The sequence below is a fragment of the Perca fluviatilis genome, chromosome 21 (assembly GCF_010015445.1).
Source record: "Perca fluviatilis chromosome 21, GENO_Pfluv_1.0, whole genome shotgun sequence".
Lineage (NCBI taxonomy): Eukaryota > Metazoa > Chordata > Actinopteri > Perciformes > Percidae > Perca > Perca fluviatilis.
In genome coordinates, this window is record NC_053132.1 from 3,931,272 (window position 1) to 3,944,399 (window position 13,128).

At 42.2% G+C, this 13,128-nt stretch overlaps 1 protein-coding gene across 1 annotated transcript; it reads left to right on the top strand.

Annotated features, from left to right (window-relative positions):
• Positions 1–11,109: 11,109 nt before the first annotated feature.
• On the top strand, positions 11,110–12,151 carry atoh1c (atonal bHLH transcription factor 1c). Its single transcript, XM_039789000.1, has one exon. The coding sequence runs from the start codon at positions 11,457–11,459 to the stop codon at positions 12,069–12,071; it is 615 nt and encodes a 204-aa protein (XP_039644934.1). The 5' UTR covers positions 11,110–11,456; the 3' UTR covers positions 12,072–12,151.
• Positions 12,152–13,128: the final 977 nt, after the last annotated feature.

The following is a 13,128-nucleotide window of genomic DNA, read 5'->3' on the forward strand; positions in this document are numbered from 1 at the left end:
GAGTGAGAGCGCCGTCAGCGAGCTTGTTACACCAGCAATCTTTTACCACGTTACACACGTCACGCCACTCATACAAAATCTAACTATAGGTATAAAGCTAACAACGGTGTCCGATTTCAATTTAATGAATATTTGTGAAGACTAGGTGTTTCGTTAGCTGTGACTGTCCCTTCAATCCTAGCTGTGTGTAGCTACAAACCACGGATAGTTAGCTTCCTTTTCTGCGTAATTCGAGTAATTCGCTCTCATTCACACACACCGGGCATTTAGCTAGCAGGAAGAGGGGAGCAGCGGCGTTTAGTAGTCCAAAAACCGGTGACTTTGCGCGGGTATGAAGTGCCGTGGGTTGCCAGCTGTAACGGAGCTCAATCAAGCTCACAGCAGGCCGGGGTGTGTGAAGGAAGGCAGGCCGTGCAGCGAGGCAGCAACACAGGCAGCACCGGCGCTAAACTCCGACACACAGTCGGACAAAATTTGCAATTAGCCATCCATTTTTGTAAAACGACCCATATTTGAGCTTTACATAGTTGATTTCTCGCATAAAAAAGTTTCAGAAGTGAATTTTGTAATGGAATAGCAGAGATCTGCGGAAGACTACCTGATCTCAGGTCAGTTGTGTAGCCTATGTAAATGTAGGGGCGTGACCGTTCTCTTAATACACCCATGGGCTGACAAAGGTTCCGGTTTTTGGGAGGTTGACGTCAACTTCCAGCTTTGTTGAGATTCACCCGTTTTCAGCGGCAGTTTCAAAATATGAGATTTTCATAGTAAAGGGGTGTCAGTGGGACTTTGAGCTTCTATGTATGTCCTATTTACCCACCGAACTGTCGTTATTCAACTATGACAGGGTAAAATCGGTTTTGCATTCTATCACCTCTTTAAAAGTTGACCCAGTTTGTTTTGGTCAGATATAATAATTGTCTGAAGTTAATTTGGCAATGAGTGTATTTAGTTACCAGGCGTTTTATTCATGTTTTACCACTCAAAAAATATCTTCTGTATGCTAACTAGCACCTACATGTGCAGACAGAGCATGCTTTAGAGATGAGCACTCACACACTGTTGTCTTCCATTGTAAATGCAGGCAGAGGCTGATTAAACTGGCTGGTACCAACCTGACTGGCTCCGAGTGATACAAGAGACATCTCACATAGGTAACATAAGCACACGCGTGTCTATGCAACAACCATAAGCATAGATTTCGGGGGGGGGATGCAGGCACCATGTCCCCCACCCAATATTTAGAAGAGGTAGATTTGTCCCCCTCAAACACGCACACCTGGCCTAATCAATGATTTGTAATTGGACCTGCTGAGAGAGAGAGAGCAGGAGAGTTCTGTGATGTATAGAGAAAGAAATGAGTGTGTGTGTGTGTGTGTGTGTGTGTGTGTGTGTGTGTGTGTGTGTGTGTGTGTGTGTGTGTGTGTGTGTGTGTGTGTGTGTGTGTCTATAAGGGGATACAATGAGGGAGGAAGGAAGGATAATTGGTGTGAAATGAGACAAATGAGTGTGTCCGGCCTTTGTGTGTGTGTTGCGTTCAGTCTTGTGTGTGGCCGTTCTTCCATGTTTCTGAGTGTATGGCCATCGATCTGTATGTTGTGTGTGTGTGTGTGTGTGTGTGTGTGTGTGTGTGTGTGTGTGTGTGTGTGTGTGTGTGTGTGTGTGTTGTTGCTGCTGCATCACAACATCAAAGAGTTTTTATCACTTTGGAGTCCTGAAACGTGGAGCCGACAGTCAGCTGTCACTGGGCCGTGTGTGGACGTCTGTCACCTGTAGTTTCTCCGGTGTGGCTGATTCAGCATGTCGACTCAGAGAGAGAGAGAGAGATCTCTGATTGGCTGTCCTGGCTGGTTTTATTCATTTAGTGTGATTTTTATTTCTTATTTCTCACTTTTGCTTTTTTTTCCCCAACAAACAAAACGCTGCATGCTAACAAGCACAAAGCGAAGCAGAACATCACGGTGCCAGCTGCAACTTTTCGATCAGACACAGTTGGTTAGTATTCTCCGAGCATATGATGAGTCCTTGGCCCCACACCCATCACGTCTCTGTGAATCACACACACGCTATGTTTGATCAGGTCCAGCATGTAGTCTGCCATAAGAGAGAGTAATTTTTTGGGGGATTTTTTTTTTTTTTTTTTTATAAAAAAATTAAAATTTACGTCTCTCAGCAGTCTCGACTAGAATTTCATTTATCTGATTGTGGCATAAGAGAGACACTGAGGGGTCAGTTCCAGAAGTATAGTCTCACATCGCCAGCTCTATCTCCACAGCGCTGTGGAGTAAGGTCTAATTCAATTCAATGCTTGGACTTGATGTAGTGGCCAAAACAAAGAAACATCATCAGCCTCCATGAAGTAAGTTATTATAATTCGTTCCAATAATTGCATACAGAAAGGAAATACAGCTCGTTTGTATGATTTTATAAACTGATAACTTCCATAATGAAATACTTATTTGAAATGTTTTTTTCAAGCAGATTTATTTTCTCCCAGAAAACCAAAAACCCAAACATTTGAAGCATGTATCAGCTTGGTGGTCTATGATGCAACATGCTGAAATGAATCAAACGTTGCACAGACACTCCTGCAGTACATTTCCTGACATCTAACCTGCCTGACACAACAACACTGGGAATCTTTGATTCTAAAGTTAAATGTTTTTACTGCAGATATTTGGTTGAAACTCAACTAATGGCATTGCAGACAAAGTTGATACAGCTGATTCACTGACCAGGGGCGCCGCCAGGAATTTTGGGCCCCATGACAAAAAAATCAAATTGGGCCCCCTCTGCGCAGCTGTTGTCACCACATCTCTAGGACCTAACTGTCCCATCAAAAGCTTTACAGAACTCTAATTAAAGGCTTGCAACTGTCCAGCTTCTTGTAGTTCAATACTAGTACTAGCACAATATTACTGGTGATTTGTACATGCATGCAAGTCTTTTATGCAGTTCACTATTTGATGCAAGATTAATTATTATATTATTATTATAGTGCTACAAAACAGATCAAGTGATCACTAAATCAAAAGGTTTTGAGGTTTGGAATATGGTCATAACAAACTAACAGTACCAGTGACATCAAATTAAAAGGTATGAATAAGAAGAAAGGACTCCTGGAAACCCAAACTTTTCTCTCAAATAACTGTCATGTCATTGAACACAATGTTGCTCACCTTCTTCACTGGGACAGGGAGGGGCACAGTTAGGTGGGGGCTGGGGTGCTGCTGACTCATCTGTTGTTAAGTCTGCTAAAAGGGGCAGGGACAATGATTTAATATGAATATCTTGCTAAACGTTTCCCTGATTAAATGGTGATTAAATGTAGGCTAGCACTAGTCTGTAGCTAGCTAGCTTATTTATTTAACGTTACTTGGCAACATTGTGGTCACTGTAGTTCTGGCGAGTCTACTGACTGCAACTTTTCTTTTTTTTTTTTTTTTACTGACTGCAACTAAAGTGAACACCTTCACTGAGTGAAGGTGTTTATTTCATGCAGATACAGGGGGGTGGTCGGTCAATATGGATCTTTACTTTTTGGTCAATGGGGATATTTAACTTTTACTGACAAAAACAAGTAAAAACAAAGAGATCATTAATTATATTATATTTGAAATATATATACTGAATCATGATGGTTTAATAATTTTATATTGGTTTTTATCTATTTTGTGGGGCCCCTGTCAGTCATGGGCCCTTGGGATTGTCCTAACTTTTCCCCCCTATACAGCGCCCCTGTCACTGACAAATATCACACTGTTGCTTCAAGGCGGCCATTGTTTTCAGCTCATCTATGGAAATCAACTTACTTTTACTTTCTTTGATAAGAAAGAAGCAGGAGAAATTAGTTTTGGACTTGTCTGTTCCGCAGCTTTACAAAGATAACACAAGATACAGGAAATAAGCATCTCTCAACACATACTCTCATGCAACATGAAACATGCTCTCATATACATTAGACAGGTACCTAAATGTATATAGTAGCCTAAGCACAGTGGCAGTTTTTAATTGAACAACCCTGTTGGCTGCATTCTCCGCAATAAGTGTAGCACAGCACTTGCACAACGAGATATTGCACAACTAACATATTACACAACCCAAATAGTCTACGTATTGCACAACTAACATATTTTAACTTCTATAACTTTTACTTTCTTTGGTCACTAGCTATGTTTCCATCCATTCTATCCGAATTAAGTGATATCGAATGAAAAATGCCTTATGGAAACAGTAAAATGCGATAGAATTTCATGAATATCGACTCAAAGGAAATACGTTCGGTCTCATCGTATTTTCTCTTGATTGATATACGGCTTATGCGATAAACGCTGATGGAATTGACTGCAACTGAATTCCTCACAAAGCAAACTAAGATCAATCTACAACCATGTGCCAAGAAGGATTTTGGGGGTTGGGGGGTTAGTGCGCGGAAGGGAGGGGGAGTGGACGAGGAGGATGAGGAGGATTGAGGGGCGAGCTAGTCTCTGTTTTGTTTGAAAATACTTCCAACGTCAACAAGAAGTGCCGTCACCCAACATCACTTACGGTACAGATCCACGACTGACGCGTGGTGTCGCGAGGTCATACAGCCATGGTTGATGCTCCACACCCCTAACCAGCAGCTGATTGGACGAATGCGTGAGGCGGGTGTGGCTGCTCGAGAATTTCAACAGAGTGTCATGGCGGCTCGTTGAGAATACGATCTCGTATTTTACAAAAATAGTTCACCGAAACGTGTTTCTGAAAACATTTTAAGCGAGAAATAGGCCGTGCAGCTGCTGAATCTGTCTTCATTTCAGATCAACAAAGGTCAGTTTGAAAGATTTTTGTCTACTTCTATTGGATGGTCGCGTCGCGTTCAACGGATTAATTTGCATGAAGATGGGCGTCGGCCAGCTTTTTGATGCGCAGCATTTTTTCAAATGAAGCGTCGCCTTCCCAGGATGCTTTGCGGGTGCGTTAAAGTCGCTTTATGTCCCCCACAGGAATAGAGTGGAGCGCGGCGCGACAGAAGCCTCGCACGGACAAATGGATCTGTACCGTTAGAGCACCTTTAAGACGCTGTTTCCGAGGTTTTTGTAGAGTTTTTTCTGTTGTTTTTTTTACTACGACCGGATTCACCACTAACACCAACCTATAAACTCTAGTTTTACACTGATTTTAAATTCATGGTCAATAAACCTCTTTTAAATTAAATAATACCTAATTTGCATTTAAAAAACGTTGAAATTGTGAATTATTTCGACAAATAGTTATGATTTAGTGGATAATCTCGACTGTCAAAGTTTAGTCCAGATACGTGTCGTCTTCCCGTCTTCCAACGAGCAACTTCTTGTTTTTTCTGGGTCAAAACTTTTTAAATTGTAACTTTCTTTTTTTCAACGTTTTGGTCATCTTTTTCAACACTTTTGTTGCTCCCCACCCCCCATGTTTTTGTCACTTATTGCAACGTTTTTGTCGATTTTTTTCTTCAAATGCTATAAATTGAATAAAAAAAACAACAAATTCAATGAAAGTATTGATCTGATCGTTTATTTCACTTGTGAAGAGCGTTGTAGGGTAACCATCCGCCTTGTTTCTTTTTGAACATTTTAGTTGAAAGAAAGAAGAAACCCAAATGTTCTGATGTAGAAACTTTTTTGAGAACAACAGGAGGGCTAAACTGGCTGAAAGTGTTAAAGCCCCCATTAGCCTACGGCCGTGGGTGAGAGTTTAAAAGTCGTTGCTGCGTTGCCTCGCTGCCTCAATGGATGAAAGTGGTGAAACCTGAAGGGTTTGATCTGCGGCCTGTGTCGTCTGCTGGCTCCAACGAGCCGTTTCATTGGCTTTAAGAGAGCGCAGCGTGTTAACAACTGAAGCCAAACCTCTCCTAATTACTAACTAGTCCATCTGGTTTTTATTTCTCAGGCAGAAATCTGTAGTTTGTTTGTTTTCCAGCCAATCACAGATCAATTTAAATGATCTTGATAGTCTGTCTTTCCTTGCCGCCATCAAATCTCATAAAGGCACCAAAACCAGCACTGAATGTAATCTGACAATTATTGTGTGTGTATCACAGCCTGATTTTGAAACATTGTAAATATACATCTTCAGTGGGAACCAATTGGGCAATAAAAATATAGAAAATGTTTGCTGATCTTATAACATAATCCCCAGAAACCAAGCCAAAAAGTAACTAAATACTGTGGGTACTTCAGTTGTAAAACTTGTGTTATTGTCGTATGCAGCTGTGAGTGAAGACTCATTTAGAAAGTCTGCACCATTTAAGAGCAGATACATTAAAAAGAGGAGTTCATAGATATATGACTGCTTGAATTTGTTGATGAAAACCATGTGTAGAAATAAATAATAATATTGAGGAGGGGACGCATCACGATGCCACTTCGATTCGTCGACGGGTAAATCGTAATGAAATCGTGAGATCAGTGAAGATTCCCACCCCGACTGGACAGTACAGCTGACCACGTTTCAGAGCCAGTTAGAATCAGATTTATTACGGTTGATGGTGCATACAGTCAACATGTTTTACATCTTTGAGTGCGTTTGTTCTCGGCAGCCATTTCTCTCCACTGATGTCTGCACAATATAGAAATAAATCTACTCTGACTTGAGACTTTTTGTCAGACATGGTGGAATCTACGTCAGAAGATTATTAAAAAAAAAGACTGCTACCTTTAAGAAGACAGCAGACAAAAGGCAAAAATAAAAAAAGCAGCGACAGAGATTCAACCACCGACATCAGCAGGCTATAATCGATTATGGTCTGTCGCTGCATCGATGCAGAATCGTCCACATCGCGATGCATCGATGCAACGATTGATTTCAACACCCCTACTGGAAAGTGTGATGAATCTGTGTGGAACAGGCTAAAAGATACAAAACAGCACACCAAACGTCTCACCATTGCATTGCACTCACAGGCTCTGACTTACCAGAGCTAAATAAACAGCCACGCTATTACCTTTTATTTTCAGATTCAAAATAGCTCTTCACCCGACACACAACATGAGACCAGTACGCCTCACAAGGTCAGTCTCACAGGCATTCATTCCAGCCCCCCCACCACCATACAAAAACAACTATGGGACTCAGAAATCCTTTTTTCATACATACACCAATATTTGGGATGACATTCCCCATCACATCAGAACACTACCATCCATCACATATCTCAAAAAGGCTTACACACTGTTCCTTCTCAACAGTTACACTTGCACTCATTGATTGTTCATCTATTGTCAGTATAGTTGTTTTTAGTTGTCTGTATCTGTCTAGCCCGTGCTAATGTCCTATATGTTCCTGTCTTCATGTGTTGTAACTCTGTTCTATGTTTCTGCAGAACAGGAACCTGATGGAAACCAGTTGTTACACTGAGTCAGGCCTGATTATGTTTAACTTAATGTTACTTTTAATCCTTTCCTGTATAACAAGGATCTTCAACAGGGGGTCCGGGACCCCTAGGTGGTCCTCAGAGTCAATGCAGGGGGGACCTCCAAATTAGTCTTAATTTTTGAAGTTTTTTCAAAAATGAAAAAGTCTTAACATAAATCTAACATCTTATCAAAAATAAATCCCCACTGATGATAGGGTTACTGGCCTATATAAGGTAGTCACCAAGGTAGCCATCCATAGATACAGGTAATCCTGAGGATTCACTGTGCCACATGTGTGTTTAATAAGGGTGGGGGAAAAAAATCAATACAGTATAGTATCGCAATATTTTCTGTGGCAATACTGTATCGATACACAGACGCCAAGTACGGATCTTTTATGATATATGTGTTGGTCAGTTTGTCTGATTGACAATCCCATTTTGCCGCAACAAAATTGAAGTGAGATGAACAAACAGAGAAATGTATCTTTTTTAGATGAAACAGATGTTGACAAAGTTTCCTTTTGGGGACATAATTTAAAATTGGGAAAAATTTGAATCTGGAAAAAAGGTAATGAATTGCAATATATCGCAGAATATTGCAATATGTTTGAAATCGCAATAATATCGTATCGCGACGTAAGTATCGTGATGATATCGTATCGTAAGGCCTCTGGTGATTCCCACCCCTAATGTTTAATATGAAAACATGATTTATAAAATTGTGCCTACAATTTTTAGGCTATTTTAATAGCTTAATATTCTATGCAAAAAAAGGTATGTATAAAGGTTTTCGGCCGCCCTACATGTTTTAAGGCCCAGTTTAATACGCAACTTCATTTTATACAATATATGTAGTAGGGGATCCCTGCTCCGTCTCTCTTTCAGTTAAGGGGTCCTTGGCTTAAAACACATTGACCCCTGACCCCAGCTGTATAATAAATGAAATGAAATGAACATTCACGTTATTCCAAAAATAAGAAATGAAAAAAAGCCAACCAACGTGGAGTGTCCGTGAAACCTAAACTCAGGAGAGCAGAAGGTCCGACACGGTCCGAGGACTAAACAGTTGTGTAGGTGTCATCTGTAGGCTCCGGGCCCCGTCATGGCGGCGTGAGGGTTGTCTGATCTGCGGCCCGTGTCCGTTCGCTGGCTGCAACGAGCCATTTCATTGGGTTTAATAAAGCGGAGCGTGCCAACAACATGTCATCTGAGCCGCGAAGCCAAACCTCCCCACGTGCTCCAGATTGGAGAGCAAAGCAGACCACGGGCCTCAGACCGCGAGGTCCCCCCCCCGGCCATAAGGAGTCTATTATGTTCCTGTGTGTCACGCAGCCATCTTTGTGCCGGCCCCCGGTGCCATGCTGAGGCGTTTGTAAAGGCCCCGCCCGGCAGAGCGCTGGCACATGGCGGTCAGGACACGCTGCTAAATCCCATTAAGAGTTAGTCCAGAGGACACGAGGCTGCCAGCTCCTGTCAGTCAGCGCCGAGCTGTCACCTCAGGGAGCCGCAACGCTTTGAATTAACCTTAGAAACAACAACCGCAGTGATGAGCTTTAATACACCAGACAAACATCACAACAACACTACAACCTGAAGAGGACACGGGACATATTGTTTGACACACATACAGGCCTAAAATATTACTTTATATAGCCCACGTTGCACTTTTCCAAAACATAATTAAAAAGTGCTTTGGATGACAGCAGGATTATTATGAAGAGACCGGTGAAAGTGTAAGAAAAGAAATCACGGCAGCCAAGAAGTCATGAGTCGCCCCCAAACACACCATGCTCAGAAACTATGACCAAAAAACCCCCAAAAATATCATCTAAGTTATTACTTTTGCCCCGACATGAAAGTCTCAAAGCCTCTTTCACTCTATAAGATTCTGAGGAAGAAAAAAATTATGAAGCCTTAATCAATTTATCTTCTTATTAGGGCTGCACGATATGAGGAAAATATCTAAATGCGATTATTTTGGCTGATGTTGCGATTGCGATATGATTCACGATAATGGAGGGAATGGTTCTTTTTGTATCATTATTCTCATTTTCATTGAAATTATTAAAGTTGAAAGAAATTAAAATGATTATAGTGTGATTTTTGCAAGGACCTGTACCAAACAAAGATTTTTTTCTTTATTCTGTAGGATGTGATACTGTATGTAGTCCGGGACGTCTCTGCAGCACCACCATACTTTATTTAGAACGGTTTGACACATATTTGGCCATTAAAGCGTAACTCTCGCCAAAATGCGACCTAGGGTCTTTTTGTGAATGTACCCAAGTCAAACTTTCGTTTTAAAAGCATATTTAGGATGGAAGCGCTACTTTTAAGATTTACCGTATTCTCGTTTTTGGGTCAAATGGCCTTTTGAATGGGAGTGCTAGGGGCACTTTTATGCTAGCCTCAAAATAGCTATTTTTAAACCACTAAGAAGGCTCGACACAACATGAGACTCTGCTCCAAGTATCACCAGGGGCTCTACACCTTAACGAAAGCATCGACAACGTTGTTTGTGTACCCAGAGTTTACTGAAAAAGGTTTTGAACAACTCACCGTAGCTCTTGTTGTTCTTCCGGCTGCTACCACCTTAGCAGTCAAAACAAGTAGCCCCAGATTTAGTATATCTCGTGGTCAACGCTTTCGTTAAGGTGTAGAGCCCCGGTGATACTTGGAGCAGAGTCTCATGTTGTGTCAAGCCTTCTTAGTGGTTTAAAAATAGCTATTTTGAGGCTAGCATAAAAGTGCCCCTAGCACTCCCATTCAAAAGGCCATTTGACCGTGAAGTGACGCTTCCGTCCTAAATATGCTTTTTAACGAAAGTTTGACTCGGGTACATTCACAAAAAGAACCTAGCTTGCATTTTGGCGAGAGTTACACCTTAACAAATACCCCCCTCCCCTGCGATTTGAATATTGCACTGGTCCATATTGCAATTTCGATACATTTGCGATTAATTGTGCAGCCCTACTTATTATTTTTTCAAATAAGCTCCATGTGTATTTTGAAATGTAAAATGTAAACTCCCTGAAGGTTGATAAAAACCAAATTGAATGACACAAATCAAATAAATATAAATAAAAACAATCTTTAAAGGTACCCATACCCTGGAGGAAGGGACACCAAAGACATAAATGATATGCTCAGAAGGGTTTTTAAAAGATACAGATTCAAGATGAATATTTAGAACAACCTCCACAAATCTGATAACTACATGAGAGTAATTGTAAGATATCGCCATAAAAATACCTCACAGTGGGAATAAAAGAACTTGTGTACCAGACGGAAGGGTCAAAGAACTTTCTTTGCTGAACTTAACTTTTAATGTTTAGAAGGTAGAGAGTTTTAAAATGATGTCGCAAAAACATGCAATTTTCATAAAAACCACATATTCCTCTGGGGTCTGAACACATTTTGTCACTTTGTGCTGAATATTTTTAGTGAAAATGTTAGGACATGAAATGCTAACAAACTTCTTAGGGGTTTTGTCTGAAATCTCTGAGACATTAAAACAATATTAAAAAAAGAAGGTATTTTAAGTGTCTGCCTCTATTGTTGCACTTTGTAGTCCCCCCATTTTTTAATTATGTCTAATAGTTTTAATCATCTGCAACAACCAAAAGGCTGTATACCTGAGGAAGATGCTAAATCACTTCTACTACTAAGGATAAAGTTATACCCTACTTGGTTTCTGTAGAGAAACTGGGTGGCGGTTATAATTTATTCTTCCTTCCTCTCATCTTCCCTTCCTTCCTTCCTTCCTCTCCCTCCTTGGCCGTGCTGCTCCTCTGCTTGGCCGCCTCTATGTATCGGCCCACAGCGGCGCACTGAGACGCGTCTAATCCTCTTTTGATGAACTTGGTTAATAGACCTCCTGCAGTGGTCTTCTGGCTCTGTTCATTAGGCAGCACACGACCCTGTCCACGCCCCCGGGAGCACGCACTGCGCGTTCTCGCGGCTCCCATCTCCATAAATTCACCCATCAAAAGTGAAGAAAAGTTGAACGCGTGTTACTTTGTTGGAAGTTCTCCGTGAACTCACCGTCTTTGGTCTTTTGGTACAATCTTATAAAGTGATGGCACCGAGTAAAAGCCTCTTCATCTCTGTGGAGCCGGAGGGAGGAGTCGGCCCCGAGCTTCCTGCGGCTCTCCACGCCGACATCCAGGCTCTGCTACAACGGAGCCGCGCGCAGGAGCGCCCGGGGGCCGAGCGCGCCAGACGCGTCTGCGACCACCGGGACACTCCGTGCGCCATCGTGGAGCTCCGGCTGGGGCCCGGCGGCGGCGGCGGAGCGCTGCACTACCTTCAGCCGGACAAGTGCGCTTTGGAGCGCGCGCAGAGACGCAGACGCCTCGCTGCCAACGCCCGGGAGAGGAGGAGGATGCTGGGGCTCAACGTCGCCTTCGACCGGCTGCGGAGCGTCATCCCGAACCTGGAGAGCGACAAGAAGCTCTCCAAATCGGAGACGCTCCAAATGGCGCAGATTTACATCGCCACCCTCAGCGAGCTGCTCGAGGAGGGATCCTCGGTACCGAGCCGCGCGCCACGGCCCCCCGGGGGGGCCGCTCAGCCCTCACAGGGTACCACACATGTGGCGGGGGAGCGACCGGCTCCAGCCAGGGACTTTCACACCGGGAAGAGCAGCGCAGGCCCGGCGCGCACAGAGGAGAGAACCAACGGGACGAAATGACATTTAAAAACTAAATGAATATTTTAAAAAATGACTGTTTCCCCCAGTGTATTGCAAGCCTGGTGGCCCACAGGGCCTAAGTCGCCCCCCCCAGGCCTAAGCCACTGGAAATGATTTTTTTTAATGTATTTTTAAGACGTTTTTTAAACTCCAGTTCCAGTGGGGCGGCTCGTTATATTTTCAAATCTCCAGTAAGCTTCTAAGACTTAATGTAGAGCCCTATGGAATCTGTTTTATAGGTTTTTTTTTTTATTATGAATTTGGCTATTCTGTCCCTGGTTCGGTTATCCCAGAAACTACTAAGCTCTACATTACCGCTGCCATCAGGCTGGGACTGGCCCCCGGCCCCCAGCCCCCAGCCCGGACACTTGCCAGCGGGTTAAACAGGTTTTCTGGGGAATAACTTTTTTTCTACAATACTGTATTACTGTATATTATGAGTTTCCTGCAGTAAGAAGAGACAATAAGGTCCAAGGTCTATGCAATTTGTCATTATTTTTCAAAGAAATATGTATTTCAGATGTGGTGCTGGTGTCTAAATGTGTACATGATGTTGACATATATTCATGCTTTTTGTGCTGTTGTTAAGAAATATATATATATTATTATACAACACATCTCTTTTTTGTCATTATGAAGTTGGTCATTTGTAGCAGAGTTTGTGTCTTAAAAAAAGAAAAAAAATCCAATAATTTGAAAAAGTTTGCAGACAAAAGAGAAAAAAAAAAGTTTTTTTACAGCAAAATTCACCTTTCAAAGTAAAGTTCAGGGCAGAGGATTCTGGGAAATTATCATCAACGAACACAGACAAGACACGGGAAGTACTGAAAGTAGCAATTTTTATTATTTTAAAATTATGTACAGGTAACCAAAGACATCAGTCTGCAAATTGGTACAAAGATCAAGTTTTTCCTGCAGGTGGCTTGTTAAGAAGCTCTCTGTCCGTCCAAAACAACAACAACACGACTGGGAGAAAAGGCTTTAGAAAATGAAAAATAGAGTCAGATTCAGAAAAGTAGAGTCTACTGGTCTAAATTAAATTTAATCCCCCCCCCCC

Excerpts from the sequence above, each read along its gene's own strand:
- atoh1c (XM_039789000.1), top strand. The coding sequence starts at position 11,457 with ATGGCACCGAGTAAAAGCCTCTTCATCTCTGTGGAGCCGGAGGGAGGA.